Source organism: Pipistrellus kuhlii, unplaced genomic scaffold (genome assembly GCF_014108245.1).
Source record: "Pipistrellus kuhlii isolate mPipKuh1 unplaced genomic scaffold, mPipKuh1.p scaffold_m20_p_28, whole genome shotgun sequence".
Classification (NCBI taxonomy): domain Eukaryota; kingdom Metazoa; phylum Chordata; class Mammalia; order Chiroptera; family Vespertilionidae; genus Pipistrellus; species Pipistrellus kuhlii.
In genome coordinates this window covers 6,581,980-6,599,177 of record NW_023425527.1, presented here as the reverse complement: position 1 = coordinate 6,599,177, position 17,198 = coordinate 6,581,980, and the positions used below count along the sequence as shown (strand labels likewise).

Below are 17,198 nucleotides of genomic sequence, written 5' to 3'. Positions count from 1 at the left end.
TCTTCTGAGGCCTCCATCTCCTCAGCTTGCAAATGGCCAGGGTGTCCTCTCCCTATGTCTTCACATGGTCGTGTGTGTGTGTGTGTGTGTGTGTGTGTGTGTGTGTGTGTAATGTCCGTGCCCTAATCTTGCTGCTCGTATTGGATTAGGGCTCACCCTAATGACTTCATTTTAGTTTAATTATTTCTTTAAAGATGCAATCTCCAAATCCAGCCATATGGAATTGTGGGGAGCAGCAGAAAGCCTCTCTGGAACGGTCCTCCAGGGGGAGGAGGGAGAGGAGGGGGAGCAGAGCCTGGCTTCGCAGGAAACCTGTGGGGAGGCAGAGGCTCACCGGGTGGCGGGCCATTGGGATGCTGCTCAGCTAACTGCTGTATTTAGAAAAGTTTCTCATCATGTTATAACTTGTGGTTCACTTTCCAGAGATGATCATTCTCTCTCTCTCTCTCTCTCTTTAAATATATTTTTATTGATTTCCAGAGAGGAAGGGAAAGGGAGAAAAAGATAGAAACATCAATGATGAGAATCATTGATTGGCTGCCTCCTGCACGTCTCCCACTGGGGATCAAGCCTGCAACTCGGGCCTGGGCCCCGATCGGGAATCGAACCGTGACTTCCTGGTTCATGGGTTGACACTCAACCACTGAGCCACGCCGGCCGGCTGGCAAGATGATCTTTCTTACAGCTTGAGCCACGTGCCCCCCTCATCCAAATGAACTTGAACTGATCCTTTGGAGCCTAGACCTCTCATCGTTCAGTTCTTCCTGCGGCTTAGTTACCCTCGGAGGTTGGGTAAGTCCTCCAGCCTCCCTGCTTCGCCCTCCAGGAGAGTGGTAAGGACGCTTCACTTCTTCATGTTCCTTTTCAACTCGTCAGGGATTTTACACTTTCTCCAACCAGTTCAGTGAGTTTGGAACAACTGCTGTTCCTGTTTTATGTACCTAAGGTTTACGTCTAACATACTGAAAAAGATGAGACCTTTAAGAATGGATTATGGAAAGCCATTGGGGGTGAGGCCCAGCCACCCACTGTATAATATAACTCACAAGGTTTTTCCCAAAGCAGTGCCCTACAGCACCTCACAGCACCCCTCGCCAGACCTGAGGACCCAGAGCCCACCGCACAGCCCCTCCAATAGCCATGACTCCATCAGCCATGCAAACCAGCCCCTGTCACCAAGACAGACTACCATGGAGCTGGCGGAGAAGGAAACTGCAGCTTCAATAAGGATTCGCATGTCCGGGGTCTGGCCAATGCTGTGACCATGTTCGCTTTATCTGTATATAACTGTTCTTCCTGAGCCATTTGAAAGGAAGTTAGGCAAGACCTTATCAAAAGTAAGGACAGTTCTCTTTTGTAACTATATACCATTGACACATATAACAAAGTCAAGCATAATCCCCTGATATCACCTAATCCATCTTTTAGTTTCTCTCGGTGTCCCCTAAAGGTCTTTTGCAGCTGGGTGGTTGTTTGCTTGTTTGTTTGACCTGGGATCTAACCTAGGATGACATGCAGTTTTTATGTCTCTTGAATCTAGACCAGTAGTGTTCATGGCCTGGGACCAGCGGCACCTGAGAACTTGTTAGAAATGCTCTTTTAAAAAAAAGTATTTCAACCTGTAGAAGTGCACGTTTTCAGACCTCACCCCAGAAAACGATTCAGAAACTGATTCAACCTGAATTTTAACAGTTCCTCCCACCCCCATGGGATTCGGATGTGCATACCGAGTTTGAGAACCACCGGTCTGGAAAAACCCCCTCCCTCTTCTTTATACATCCTCTTTTGGAAAAGACCGGGCCCGTGGACTTGCAGAGGGTCACACAGACTTTGGCTGTTTTCCCTGTGTTGTGCGATTCGTTCTCCCGTCTCCTGTCTTTCCGTTGAGTGGAAGTTGGACCCGAAGACTTGAGGAGAACTGTTGTGTTGTTAAAACTGCATAATAGGTGTTGTTGTAGCCCTCCTACAGTATCACGTCAGGGGGCTGATGTCTGGTTGTTCCCGATGAGTGGTGTACGGTTTCACACCCGCGTTGACAATAGCCTGCTCTCTCCGTGGTAGAGGGGTGGGGCGCGGTGGTTGCTGGACTTGGCAGGGATCTGTGGGGCGATTCTTTGGTTCTGTGTAAGTACCCAGCGCCTCACCAGCCACTGACTGATGGTTTTCATCTACGTTTGTTGGATGTAGAGTTTTTTATTGGTGTCAGGTCAAGTTTGTGTTGTTAAATCTGTCTCCCTCCTACTTCTCTTGTTTGCTTGCTCTATCGATTTCTGAGGGAGGTGAATGAAAACCTCCAGCTTTGGGTTCTAATTTTGCTTTATATATTTTGAAATGATGCTTTTAGATGCCTGAATGTTTACAAGTGTTACATCTTGTCAAATGAATCTTTGTCATTTCTTAATGTTCCTCCGTCTCTTACCTTAAAGTGTACTTTGTCTGGTATTAATATAGCCTCTCCAACTTCTGAGAAGTTGGTGTTTATGTCGTGTATTATTTTTAATTTTTTCACTTTCTACCTCTCTGTGACCTTATGCTTAAATGATGTCTATTGTAAATGGTATGTAGTTGTTTTTATTTAATCCGACAATACGTGTCTTAATAGGATGGTTTATTCCATTTTCGTTATTTTCTCCATTAGGTCCTTAGTAAGACATTTTTATTTGTTAACTGCCGACTATTGATGTACTCAAACATGATTGGCATGGAAATGGCATGGGAGGAGGGTAGAGGGCTCGAGTGTCTCCTAGAAGGCAGATGTCCCTGCTGTGAGGTGAGGGGCGTTTCCAGTGGATCCGGGATCTGGGCCTGAGCCTAATGGGCTTAAAAACTAGATCTTGTTGGCTCTTCTCACACCCCTGGGACTCATGCTGCTCATGCCCACAGATTGTCCTCAGATGGAAGCACAGAGCCGGAATGCCAGCTGCTTCCTTTACGGTGAGAACTGGGCTCTGGCGCCAGCGCCGGCAGCCCTCTCCCAGTTGTCATGGGCTCCTGGGAAGTTTGCCTGATTGGAAGGGTGGTGTGTGAAGGTGGACACAGGGAGCTGGGTGAACACGGAGTGGTCTCGTGCTCGGGCGTCAGCTGAGCTGAGCCTCACAGCTTTGGGGGCAGCTGGTCATGCGGGGCAGCCAGCCAGCCAGACCCCCTGCGGTCCACCCTCCCTCCCAGCCCCTTGCTGGGGACATGTTAGATCCCTGGATACTTCCGGTCCCTCTGCTCTGCCGCCTTCAGGAAGCTCACCCACCTCTGCTGCCCCGGGGTGGGGGGACACGGCATCTGACACCCCTCGTTTCTGAGTCTCTGGAAGCTGCATCGTGCCCCCCACCCCTGAACCCCTGTGACACCCCTTTAGCAGCAGCGTGCATGTGGGAGGGAGGATGTGAGATCGGGAGAGAGACGGCTCGGGAGTCGCCATTAGAACACTGAGAAAAGGGCAGTGTGGCCCCCACACCTTCCGCTGCGGGGTGTGCGGCAGCGGGCACGTTATCCCCGCCTGCCTTTGCGCCAGGGGCCTGGGGCTTCTTGAGAAACAGCCGCAAGGCTTCTCCTCCTCCTCTGCTCAGTCCCGGCCTGAGGCTGCCTGCCGGTGGGGCCACATCCAGGACGGAGCCCGAACCCCGTCAGCCCTGTGAAGACGGGTGATGCGAGAACCGCCCTCTCAGTCTTTCCCGTGGAGCTGAGCGAGCTCCGAGGAAACACGGCTGTCACTGTCCCCTCCTGGGAGCTGCGTCCGCCTCGCGATGGAAGGAGAGCCGCTCCTGAGGCTGCGGAGCAGGAGCGCGGGCCCAGGGCAGGGTGGTCTTGAGCCGCTGGTGATGGTCTCCCTGGTGTGAGGGTTCGGGAGGTGGATCTGGGGGCCCCTGGCTGGCGGAGAGAGCTGAAAGTGGCCTTCGCTGCCACTGTACCCCACCCCCTAAAAAGGAGGTTGGCTAGAGGGCTGGCTCCTGGCCACTCTGATCTGGCCCCGGGGTGGGAACCTGTCTTCCTGACCTCAGCCCCCAGCAGAGCGGGAAGCTGGGGCTGCAGAGCTTGGCGCTCAGTGTGAGATCAGCCCCATGGCTGGCCGAAGGGGCGATCACCTAAGGGCTGGGGACCTGGCGCTCCCATGTTCGCCCTGGCCCTTGTATCTGAGCCAAGGTTTCTCTGTTCAGAACGCACGCCCAGGGCCCAGTCTGCCTGTGTGGATGCTTAAATGCCCCTTTATTCCCACCCTCATCCCTTCCCTGGCACCTGGGCAACCTTCTCTGACTCATGATCTCTTATCAGGCACCGATGAGGACCACCCACCCACCTGCAGAGCATGGTCTGGCTTCCGGGCTTCCGGGCAGGGGCTGGCAGCCGCAGACAGGAATCGGTACAGCCTGGCTGGCTTGCATTTCTCTGCTGCCACCGTCTTTGCATGACGAGTGGCCAGTACAGTGGTGTGCGGAGGATCCCCACCAGGTAACCCCACGTCCACCCTGTGGACCTGGACACCCTGGCATCCACAAGTTGGTTCCTTACACGGGCACTCCGCTGCCCATGGAAAAGGCCCAGCGAGACCCTGACCAGCAGCCTGTCCCTGCTCCTGGGCTGGTTCCTGGCTGGGAGTGGGATGAGTTTCATCCCCAGCCGGGCCCCCAGGCCTGCTCAGCTCCCCCAGGCCGCAGGCTGGCTTCTCCCCACACGAGGCGGGTCTGTGTGTTTCTCCCCTATGCCTTCCCCGCAGTGCGGTTCCCCGTGTGCCCACGGTGCCCGGCTGCGAGGGAAGCCGGGCTGTGCCTGCCCAGGCTATTTTTATCCAGCCCTGTCCCCGCAGCGCTGTTCTCTGGCGCTGAGTTGCTGCCTGGGAGCCAGGGCTGGGGGTGGATGAGCCAGAGCCTCCGCGCCTCCCGTCTCCCTTGCCCAAGCGGCATCTCATCCCAGCAGCCGTGACGTGCAGACGCCTTCCAGAGGAGTGGGCGGAAGAAACCCCTGGTGGGTGGGAGCGGGGAGACGCCAGGCACACGCCTTGTGAAAGTCTGGCTTCGGGAAGCTGAGCCCAACCTACCTCCTCCCAGAGTGCCAGCAGGTCAGAGGGACCGTCCACGCGGCCTGATATCGGCCAGGAGGCACCCCTGGGTGTCTTCTCTCCATACAGTGAAGGCGATAATAGCACTTTCTGTGTGTGCTGAGAGCATGTGCCAACTCACAGAGCCCTAATAATAGCTGCTCCGCTCCGTAGACGGGAGACTGAGGTGCTGCCACCCGAGATCGCGGGCTGCGACCATGATCCCCGTCGGCCCACCTCCAGCGTTTGCTCCTCACACCACTCTGCAGCCATTAAGTAAACGCAGAAATTATAGAGCAATTCTAAACATGAAAATCTGTTCTCCCATCTCTGCTGTGTTTCTGTTGCCGTGAGGAGGAGGGGGCATTGCTCTAGATTCTCCATGGCATCCTGTTAGGTGGGTTCCTCCATCCCAGGCTCAGAAATGAACAACTCATCCAGGGTCGCAGCTAACCAGTGACCGGCGAGGATGGCACCCGGGCCTCGGTGGCCGTGTTGGGCTCTTCCCAGTCAGTCCACCATTCTGCAGCGCCGTCTCGTTCCACAGTACTGGCTCCTTTCTCTATCAGCCCCTCCACCGGGGCTCAGATGTACAAACCCCGTGGTTCCCCCTTTAGGCTCTTCCCTCCCCCAGAGAATGTGGAAATGGGATCGCCTGGCGCCAGTGCCCTCCGTACGTTAGCTTCCAGGAGTGATGGTGTGTGACTGGGAGGTGGGATCCATGGGGCCAGGTGGGTGAGGGAGCTCCCAATGACATCATCGAGGCCGAGAGCACAGACAGTGGGCCATTGTTGGCTGGTCCCTGGATATTCACACCTGGCCGGCCCTTCACCAGTCTTTGCATTCAGCCCTTGCCAGCTTCCTGCAGAAGAAGGGCTGACTTTGGGCCTGCTGGCTGCTGAGCTGGAGAAGGGACGCACAGGCAGGCTTTGGGCCTCCAGGCTCCCACTTCTGGCCGGGACCAGTCCCATCCAGCCAGAGCCGGAGACAAGCTGGGGACGCGGAGGGGACGCTGGCAGTGCAGACCTCCCTGCCAGAGCAGCCTGTTTGCCAACCTTAGGCCTCAGAACTCTCCAGAAACCCTTGGCCTTGGATAACTCCCCGGGCCCAGCCTCTTGAGGAGGGCATACCTCCCGGCCTCCTGGCTGACCAGGACCTGGCTGACCGGCCAGCCGGGACAGCGCGGTGCTGCAGTGCGCAGCCCCTGCCAAGGCCGGACCCGGACTTCCTGTGCCCACATGTGCTGGCTCCCTGGTGCTTGTGAAAACGATCGTGTGTGACCCCGGCGGCAGCTCTGAGGTTCGGGTGGCTGTCTTCATTCTCTAGGAGTCGGGGCTCACAGGTCACTGCTCAAGGTCACACAGCTTGTCACACAACACACACAACACACACACCCCACAAGGTGCTGCCGCAGCCCAGGCTCCCTGTGCCTGGGAATTGACCCTGGGTTTGTCCGGGAACTCCTGGAATCTTGTAGCTTCAGTAGAATTTGCGTCGCCACCCCCAGGCGGATTAATCTTTAGCTCGGGCACATTCCCCACAGATCTCCTTCTTCCTGCAAGTACCTGGGGCCTGGGAGCTCCACGCGGGGCCCCAGCAGCCGGGCGGCCTGGCTGGAGGGTGACTTAGCTCTCGGGAAGCCCTCGAATTGGCCCAGTCCACCTGGAAACCCTGCGAGGACGTTTTTATTGTGGACGAGTTCTTCCTTTCTCTCTGACTTTATCTGAGAACCACAAAAGAAAGAAACGGGCTTAGAAGGGTTTCAGGTGCGTGCGCGGTGGCTCAGGCTGGGCTGAGGGGTGGCCTCCCAGCACCTTCCTGCCGCTGACCCCTGCCTGGGTTTGGGCATCGGAGCAGGTGGTCCCCAGCCCCAGCAGCACCCCGAGGGCCCAGTGCTGCCCCCAGGCCCTTCCCCAGAGGCCCACCAACGGGAGCTGGGCCAGAACCCAGGCCCTCGGGGAGGACTCCAGGTGACAGGGATGCTTTTGCCCAGGACAGATGCCCAAGCGCTACCGCCCTGGACTGATCGGGGTGCAGTTAGTTAACTTTCTTATAGCTGTCCTGGCATTATTTGAACGGAGGGGAAAACTACCAGAAATGGTTTTGAAGTTAAAATTTCCCCTTGCCTCAGGCAAACAATTATGGGTTGAATGAGAAGGGTGAGTGTAGGGAGCAGCTAACTTTAAAGGAAAATCCTGGCATGGAGAGAGAGGGGGGTGGGGGGGAGAGAAGCGAGGGGTGGGTGAGGGGCCTGGCGTTGGCAGGGGAGACTGGCTTTATGTCTCGGAGGCTGGGATATAGAGTTCCAGGGTAGCCCCTGCCCCTGGAGCCTCATCTGCCCACGTGTCAGATGGAGACCACGAATCCTTGACCTCTGCTCTTACCCCTCCCAGCGCTCGCTCTCCGGGCTGTGGTGAGAGACGTGGGGAGTTTGTGGGACAGACACGTACAGGAGGCTTTGTCAGGTGTGTGGGGCCGCCTCTGCTCAGTCACAGGGTGAAATACACCTGAGGAGGCGGCGGTCTTGTCGGGAGGGAGGGACCCCTGTGGGGCCTCTGTCCTCTCCGTTGCCCCACCTGTGGCTGAGACTGGGCCGCTCTGGTGGGGGCCTCAGGTGAGCTGCCCGGAGCTGGTTCGCTGCTGTGGGATGGCAGGTACCTCTCGGCCCCCACCTGCATGCCGGGCGTTGGGTGTCTCCGGGCAGAGCGCCCGGAGAAACTCAGCCTCTGGGTCTTGGTATCCAGTGAGGTCAGCAGGAGTTGTCCTGAGGCCAAGCCGGTCACCTGAGCACAGACCCTGGTCTCACTTGGCGCCTGCCTGCCTGCCTGCCTTCTGGAGCAGGATGGACAGGCGGCAGTGCCCTCAGGACCCTGCTGGCACCTTGCTGTGGGGAGAGTGGGTGTTGGCGACTCACAGTCCAGGCCCAGCCCTGCCACCAACTCCCACGAGGCTCCAGGCAAGTCACCGCCTACACAGAGGGGAGAGAAGACCCGACTCCCAGGGCTGTGAGTGGCCGAGTGCTCTTGTGAGCCGCAAAGCTGGGGTTCCTAGCAGGGCCAGCTCCCCTGCCGGGGGTCGGAAGGTGGAAGCTCGCAGGCACGTTGCCCCTCGGAGCCCCGGCTCTCCTCGGAGGGCTCTCTCCTCCTGCTGTCCCTCCGGCATCCACGCACTGACTGGGGCGTTTCCTGCCGGGGCAGGAAGTGGGCACACGCAGTTGCAGCAGCAGGGCTTCATAGTTCGTAGTCTGCCCTGTGACGTGCTCTCCTCGTGGTCACCGTGAGGTTTGGAAGCCCATGAACGTGGGTTGCAGCAGCGATAAAGGGAACCAGGCATGTGGCTGAGGCAGGTGGGGACCTCAGGCAGGCTGAGGACTTCCGGCAGGTGACTGACTCTCTGAGCCTTGATGTCCTCATTAGTGAAACGGAGATAAGGATCCTGAGGAGGTGTCACGAAGCCCAGACGGGATAATATGTCAGCTCTGGGCACGGACTCAGTCAATGTGAGTTCCTCCTGGGACGCAGCGCCGGGCTGGCAGGTGGAGCTGGCGCAGGACAGGGCCTGGGAGAGCTGGCAGCCACGTGGGCGTGGATGAGTGACGTCTGGGTGGGAAGGGCTGTGGGAACCCCGGCGGTGATTTTAATTACACGGCCCCTCGGCCTCCAGCCGGGGCCTGGCTGTCTGATGCCGCCTTTATTGGCCCATCTGGTGCTCAGCCGGAGCCGTGGCATCGGCAGGAGCCAGGCTCATTAATTAGCATCTCTCAGCCCAGGATGTGTTGGTGGGGGGTAGACTCCCCCAGGAGCCCGGCCACCACTGGTTGCACACATCTGGGCGGGCACAGCCAAGCCTCTCACTGACCTCCTTCCTCAGATGGCCCTGATCCTTATCTTGTCTGAGCGCCAGGAGGCTTTCCACAGCCCTTCGCAGATCTGGGGCTGCAGGGAGCACCTTTACGGGGGCCCCGCCAGCCCGAGCCGAGGAGCCCCCTTAAGAACCATGGAAACAGGTTGACAGCTTGGACGGGAGCAGGTGGAGGCAGTGCCACCTGGAGGTACTTACCGCCTCAGAGACAAAGCGGCCCCAGGACATGGTCTGCAGAGAGCTGTCCCTCAGACCAGAGTGAACTGCATCAAACCAGACCTCTCCTCCTAGAAGATGACTTCAACAAAAGGTTCAGGCAGCCGAAACTGGTTTGGCTCAGTCGGTCTGCGGACTGAAGGGTCCCAGGTTCGATTCCGGTCAAGGGCATGTACCTGGGTTGCGGGCACATCCCCAGTAGGGGGTGTGCAAGAGGCAGCTGGTTGATGTTTCTCTCTCATCGACGTTTCTAGCTCTCTATCTCTCTCCCTTCCTCTCTGTAAAAAATCAATAAAATATATATATATTTTTTAAAAAAAGGTTCAGGCAAATCGTGCGGGCACCATTGTGCCGGGCAGCATGCTGGGCGCTGGGGACCAGCCCAGAGCTCCGGATGGGGAGACCTGGTGGTCTTGCTCCTGCATGGCTGAGGCAGGGCCCAGGAGACCGTGCCTCCCAGGCTGGCATCCCATCCTGTGGCCGGGTTTATTCGCTCCTGTAAGGTTCACTGCCACTCCCAACTTACAGAGAGAACCGAGGTCCCAGAGGTCACGGGAAGCGCCCAGAGTCTCGGAGGGTGTCGTGCTGCACGCACGCCCTGTGCTGGGCGGCGTGCTGTGCCAGCTCAGGGTCCTTGTTCTCGGTGGCCATTCGTTGGGGCTGGGCGCCATCACCGCGAAGCCTTCTCCCACGTCGTTTGGCCTCCTGTGCAGCCTCTGTGACAAGCTGCCCGGGGGCCTTGATCCGTGGCCAGCCTGGCTGTGGCCCTCCTCCACGGGTGGCTGTCCCTGGGGGGTTGACCCCTCGCTGGGCTCTTGTGAGGGGCAGTGTGAGAGGCCCCGAGACGAATCACCTGGCAGGCGCTCTCGTGCTTGGAGCCTCGGGGTTCCCGCTGTCATTAGGAGGGCCGCCTGGGCTTCATAATCAGTGACGTGTCCCTGCCGTCCGATGACCAGAGCCGAGCCCCAGGGAGCCAGCCTCACTCACTCCTGTGTCTCCGTCCTTTCCAGGGCAGCGAGGCGCCAGGCCCCACCTTCACCGATGGCGAGGTCCTGCCCAGGGAGCCCGGCTTCTTTCCTGAGGAGGAGGAGGAGGCGATGATGCTGGCCCCGCCCGAGGGCCCCCCCCGAGTCAGACAGGGACAGCCCCATGGAGAGCACCCAGAGCCTGGAGGGGTCCGTGGGGAGCCCTGCCGAGGAGAAGGACGGGGGCCTCGGGGGCCTGCTCCTGCCCGAGGACAAGTGAGTGAAAGCTGCCGGCACCCCCACGCATGTGCCCGGGCCCCGAGGTGGCTCCCAGGGGGACCTCCCGGAAGACAACCCGGGGTTCACATCACAGGCATATGGCTCATGGGTGTTTTAAGTAACAGTAGGGCCAGTTCTAGAATTTTAGGCAACCGTGTAAAGCTTCACTGTTTAATGATAAGAGATATCTGATCTCAATTAGTTTTTTAAAAAGGCAAAATACAAGATATCAATGAGGTATGATCTTAGCTTTATTAAAAAAAAAAAATATATATATATATATATATATGTATGTATATATATATATATATATATATATATGTATATAGGAAAAATTCTTCCAGAAAATTAGCAGTTATTTCAGAATGAGCTTATTAATGGCTTTAATTACCTCCCATTTACTGGGCTATCCTGTGTTTTCTTTATCGCTCATGTGTTCTCATATCCAGAAATGTCATTTTAAAATGACGTTAGGACCTAGTGACTTCCCAGGGGGGCGGTGTCAGCAGAGGGGTCCCTCTCCTTCCAGCCCTCACTCTGTCCCCAGAGCGATGACACGGTGTTTGTGGGGTGATGGGCAGCAGCCACTCTCACAGCAGAGGCCGTGACATTGGGAGTTGGTATCCCATGTGCCAGGAAAAGGTGGCGGTCACAGCTGACCTTGAGATGTGGAGAGGCAGGGGAGGGGTTCCCCTATCGATCGAACCATGTGAAACTGTCAATTTTTAATAACTTTCAATTTATACAAAGCAATTTCACATGATTCAACCTAATCTACTGCCTCAGCACAGGAGTCCTCCAGCTTGGGGCTCTGGGACTTCTCGATGGGCCTGTGGAGCTGTTGATCCACGTTCTTCCTGTGGCCAACCCAAGGACAGATGGCCACGTGCTTCCTGTTGGCCTTTTGGCTAGTCATTTGTCACTTGATTGTCTCCATTGATTTCTGGGACCATCCATCACTAGGAGGCAGCCAGCAGCAGGTGCCAGGAGAAAGAATTTATCGGAGAAAGGAGTATGATTAATTCAACCTGAGGCGCTGAGGAGCCTGGGGGAGGTAGACAAGGAAATAAATACATCTGGGTGGAGGTACTGGAGACTTGACCTTTATCACCCAGTCATTAACCCTGGGAGTCTTCCATAGAACCTGGGGTTCCTCGGGGCACAGTTTGAGAACCACTGCCTCAGCCCCTTACACACTTGTTTCAGGTTTCCGAGTGTGGAGCCTTGGGAGGTCAGAGAAACCCTAGCTTAGGAGTAACAATACCCGGGGATACTGCCTAATGACTAACGGGAGGAAATATCCTGGCAGGTGAGGAGTCATGCCTCCCTCTGGGCTTAGGTTATGGACAGGGCACCACCAGCCTGACACTGTGCCCGCTGCCCCGTGGGTCACCGAGGTGGCTGGGGGCTGGGGAGGGTGCTGGGCCTCTGACCGTGTTCCTTGGAGTTAGGCATCTCACCTGGTAGCCCACTGTTACTTGTTTTAAAACTCCGTTTCAATATTAACAAAGGACAAGCCAATGAAATAGAACTTGGAAAAGTTGGAGCAGTGAGAAAGGAGGGGAAATAACTAACTTTACTCATATAGTCCCACCGCCCAAAGTCAAGCTGTTAGTACTTAAATGTATTAACAACTTTTCCTTATTCTGTATAGACATTTATTATGCTCAATCTTCCTATAGCTGGAATTTTATGTCCAACCTTAATTAAAAATCTAATATTAATTTTCTGCATTAGTGCCATTACTTTTATAAACCTTTCAACCATGATTTGATAGACCATAATTTAATAAGCTAATTTACTGATATGTATTATAATTGAATATAAAGTCTGATGTAAAAAGAGAAAAAAAAGAGAACAAAGTGTAATGTAAAGTATTGATAGCTGAATGTGGACAGGCAGGTTATTAGCAGTGTTTGCTGCAGGGTGTGAGTATCTCTCGGGCAGAAACGTTTCTGTGGTGAGCTATTCCCCTTGGATAAGGTCCCAGAAGTGCACGTACCAGATGACCAGGGACAAACCTAACCGGGCCCCAGGCACCTGTCGAACCCGTGGGCCTCCCGGTAGGACTGGTGGCTTCCCGACCCCAGGCTGTGGCCTCACTAACGGGCAGTCCTTCCCTCACGCCAGGTCCCTGGGCCACACCCCCTCCATGACGACGTCAGACCTCTCCACGCACTCCACCACCTCGCTCATCAGCAACGAGGAGCAGTTCGAAGACTACGGGGAGGGGGACGACGTGGACTGTGCTCCCAGCAGCCCCTGCCCGGACGACGAGACCAGGACCAACGTGTACTCGGACCTGGGGTCCTCGGTGTCTTCCAGGTGGCCGGCCGCGTGGTTTGGGATGGCGTTCGGGGCCGGGAAAAGTGGCAGAACCAGCCCACCCTCATCCCGGGGGGTCCGCAGGCAGAGTCCTGAGCTGCAGGATTCTGCTCCTGGGGGTTGGGGATGTTGATTTGCTCCTGGCTGGGGGTCTGGAATTCCTTCTCTCACCTTCCATCTTGGGGAAGAGACAGAATTAGCCAACGGGGGTCATCGTTGAAGGGTTTTTCTGGGTGCGTACTTACACTTTCCACACACCTGAGTCACTGATTATTCTAACTCTAGCATGTTCAGTTGCCTCATCTATGAAATGGGTACAACTCATTGGCTTCTTCTATTTGAGAGTTTTGAAGGAGGGGAGACCTGGTGCTGTCCTCTCCACCCTCCAGCCACACACACACACACACACACACACACACACACACACCCGTTCCCAGTATTGGGGAACCCAGTAGAGTAAGCTCAGCAGGATGGGGTGGGCACCAGCCTGGACGGCCGTTAAGAAGGGGTTGCCCTCTCTTCCATGAATCAGTGCTGGGCAGACGCCCCGGAAAATGCGGCACATGTACAACAGCGAGCTGCTGGATGTCTACTGCTCTCAGTGCTGCAAGAAAATCAACCTGCTCAACGACTTGGAAGCCCGGCTGAAAAACCTGAAGGCCAACAGGTGAGGCCGGGCTCCGCCTGGGGTGCAGGTGGCTGGGGGTGCGGGGGCGGAGGGGGGGCATGGCGGGGATGGGGGGGGGCAGTGGCCAGGGTGAGGGCAGGAGGGGAAGCAGCAGGCAGGGGAAAGCACTCTCGGAATGGGGTTGATCCTTGGAGCCTGCGCTTTTTGCAGCAGGAAGATCAGGGTGCTGCCTCTCAGGACCGAGCTGATGAGGGAAATCCCTTCGCTGGGCTGGGAAAGGGCTTGGCTCACACTTCGGTGTCTTGCAGCCAGGGCGGAAGGGCAGCCCAGAGCCCCGCTGTTCAGTGACCATGTTTCCCCCCTCTCTCTTTCTCTGTAGCCCCAACCGAAAGATCTCCAGCACTGCGTTCGGACGGTGAGCCTCCTCTCCCCCCACTCCAAGGTTGGACAGGTGGAATGCTGTCCCTGCTGCCAGGGCGGCCGGCTCCATGCCAGCAGCCCAGACCCAGGCGGTGCCCTGCCCCCTGAGTGTGGCTGAGTGAGCAGAGAGGAACACGGCGTGCCAGGCAGCGCCACCAGAGGACACACTCCTGAGAGAGGAGGGCCTCCTCCTCCCCATCCCCACGCCTTGTCCTCTGGCAGAGTCGGCATCTGCAAAGCCTCAGCCTCGGCAGGCTCAGCCCCCTCACTGTCAGGCCTGTCCTGCGCTCTGAGAGGCCCTGGGCTTCCTGCTGGCAGAGGCGGCGGCTTTGCTCCAGGTTACATCCTGCGGAGCTAACTTCCTGGGGCCGCCAGGACCCGCTCAGGTTCTCCTGCACGCTGGCCCCGGGTCTGCTCTCGGGCTCTGGCCCAGGAGCCAGGGTGAGACAGCCTCCTGGTGGGGACCCTGGCTGCTGCCTAACAGTGGGAAGCGGGAGCCCTGGGGAGTGGAGCTGGGATTTGCCTCAGGCAAGAGCTACACCTGCCTGTTTCCAGGATTCTAGTCTCACCCCCCAACACACCGCCCACACAGTCCGGGAGGTCTTCCTTTGCCTGCCCCGGGGCCCCAGAGATGGAGCAGGAGCCGGCTTGGTGAGGGCACTGGGGCCTCTGGGGCCAGTCCTGCTGGGACCGCGGAGCCGGGCTGGGAGGGTACGGGCTTATCCACCAGTTCTGGTCACCTGGCAGCTACTGGCTCGAACCCCTGTGTGGACGGGTTCTGACGCGGCAGGAAAGAGCTGGTATGGATCAGGGGCTCTGAGGGACGTAGCAGCCATCTGCCTTCCTCTGAGCTGGATGACCTCTTGAGTTCAGAGGTCAGGCATCTCTCCCCTGGCTGGGTGAGGGCAGCCGCCTGAGAGGGGGTTCTGGTGCACACCCCTTTCCCCGGGGTACTGGGTGCCCAAATCTGGACCTCAGTCCCCAGAGGCCCTCTGCATCCAGACGCGCCTCCCTCCACCCCTGCAGGCAGCTCATGCACAGCAGCAACTTCAGCAGCAGCAACGGCAGCACCGAGGACCTGTTCCGGGACAGCATTGACTCCTGTGACAATGACATCACGGAGAAGGTGGGCCCAGCTCCCTGGAATGCTCTCTGGGAGCTTGGGAGACCCTGTCCCTTTTGATCACATGGGCACGTCCATCCCCACCCCATCCTCACTCCCACCAAACATGACTCTGCCCTCCGTACAGTCAGCTGGAGGGCCTGGCCTTCGGTGCCAGGGTTTCTGGGGCCTCAGAGGTCTTATCCTCCCCCACCTCTGCCCCTATTGTAGGTGAGCTTCCTGGAAAAAAAGGTGACCGAACTGGAGAACGACAGCCTGACCAACGGGGACCTGAAGAGCAAGCTGAAGCAGGAGAACACGCAGCTGGTGCACAGGTCAGGCTGTGGCTTTGGCGCAGGGCGTGGCTGTGACTGAGGAACGGAGGGCTGTCCGTGTTGCCAAGGCCCCGATAGGAGCGAGGGGAGCTCTCGGCTCTGTGGGTCTATGACGAGTCAGCCCCTTGCTCCATGGCTCTGCCCATGCAGGGTGCCCGGGAGCACTGGTCTTTGGGGACGGGGAGACAGGCAGGGGCCTGACCTTGACCCCCCAGGTCTGCAGTCCTGGGCATGCTGAGGCAGGGGTTGGGATCCACTCCTGTGTGTGTCCTATGATGACGAGAGCCTGACCTCCCCGCCTGGGGACCAGCTCTGCACAGGGAGAGGCTGGTGTGAGGGGGGCCCACGCCTGCTGCCGGTGGGGAAAGTCCAGCACTGCTCTTCTCTCCTCCATGGAGGCCCGCGGAGCAGGCGTTCCCCAGGGCCGGCTGGAATACGTGGTGGTGGGGGTGCTGCATCTGCTCCTGGTTGGGAGTCTGGAGTTCCTCAGCGCACAGAGCATGTAGCTGTCTTCACAGGATCGCCTGAACCTTGTTACCCTGATCCCCACCCAGGCCTGATCCTCAACCTCGTACTCCCCTCCCCGAAGGTCAGCCTCACGGAGGGACTCTTGCCCCTGGCATGTGCCCCAGATGGATGGATCGCCGAGGCCCCTAGCACTGGGTTGTAACACCCCTAGTGGGGCTGGTCCTTCCCCAGGTCTGCCATGCTCAGGCCACTAGCCAGGAGTCAGGATGCCCAAAAGCTGAAGTACTGACTAAGGTAGGGGTGTCGAACTCAATCAGAGAAGGGGCCAAAATCTAAAATCCAGCCTAAATCGCGGGCCGAATGGTTTACTGAACAGTCATAAACTGTCATTGTGATGGAAACGCAGCGGAGTGCAGTGATGACAGCGCGGTGCGGGCCACATTGCAAGGCCTGGCAGGACGGATTTGGCCCGCGGGCCTTGTGTTTGACACATGTGGTAAGGAGTACGGGCAGGAAGGGAGAGCGGGAGAGCAGGAGAGGCCTGAGGGCTGTTCTGTTCAGCTGTTCCTCCCTCCCTCCGTCTGCCCAGGAATCCCACCTTCTCAGGCACAGCCTCGCTCCCCTCTGGACCCACTGCAGGCCTGCGCTCCGTGGCATGCCCCGCTGACACCCTCTCCTTGGGTGCCATACGTCCCTAACTCATCTGTCAGCAAAGCTGCTGGCCCAGGCCTGACAGACCCGCCGCGTCACCCACAGGAGGGACGAGGGGGTGGGGGGAGAGACACAGGCCCTGGACTGGAGTCCACTCCTCTCCACAGGGTGCACGAGCTGGAGGAGATGGTGAAGGATCAGGAGACCACGGCCGAGCAGGCCCTGGAGGAGGAGGCGCGGCGACACCGCGAGGCCTACGGCAAGCTGGAGAGGGAGCGGAGCACGGAGATCGAGCTGCTCCACACCAGGTGGGCCTTCCCAGAGCCGGCGCCTCCTGACACACACACACACACACACACACACACACACACACACACACGCTCCGGGCGCAGCCTGAGGGGCAGGTGCCGCCCCCGTTTTAGAGACGGGAAAGCAGCCAGAGGGGAGGCCGTGTGTCCTGGCAATGCTACTTTTAATACCTGAACACGTGACATGTGCTCTAGGAGGCGTGTCCAAGAATGTTCACAGCAGGTAAACTGGAAACAACACACGTCTGGGTAAAAAGCCCCCAAACCGGTATGGTTGCCTTGATTCCTGGGCTGAGACTAACGTCCGGGCTTGGAGCTCCCCCTGCTGTCAGGTTCTTCACTCACCCTGGGCCCACAGCCAAGGGAACGGGAAAAGCTGGGCCGTTGTCAGGGCTCTGGGCCTCTGGTAGAGACAGTGGAACCGAGGCAGACAGGGAGAGGGGTACTGGCCTGGGACTCAGGGCTGGTCACCCATCAGTTCCGTGAGCTGGAACGCACTATGTCACTTCCCTGGGCCTCAGTTTCCTCACCTGTCATCCCTGCCCCCCTGCCTGAGGGTGGCTGAGCTGATGTACATCAGACGCTGCTAATGGGTGAGGGCTGCCTTCACT

At 57.7% G+C, this 17,198-nt stretch overlaps 1 protein-coding gene across 1 annotated transcript in view; it reads left to right on the top strand.

Annotated features, from left to right (window-relative positions):
• The window catches only part of RAB11FIP4 (RAB11 family interacting protein 4), a 90,091-nt gene that overhangs the window by 67,075 nt on the left and 5,818 nt on the right, over positions 1-17,198 (top strand). Inside the window, 8 exon segments of the mRNA XM_036454288.2 lie at positions 10,117-10,227; positions 10,229-10,347; positions 12,481-12,675; positions 13,208-13,342; positions 13,683-13,718; positions 14,750-14,849; positions 15,057-15,160; positions 16,447-16,587. Of these exon segments, the coding sequence (XP_036310181.1) occupies positions 10,117-10,227; positions 10,229-10,347; positions 12,481-12,675; positions 13,208-13,342; positions 13,683-13,718; positions 14,750-14,849; positions 15,057-15,160; positions 16,447-16,587 (941 nt within the window).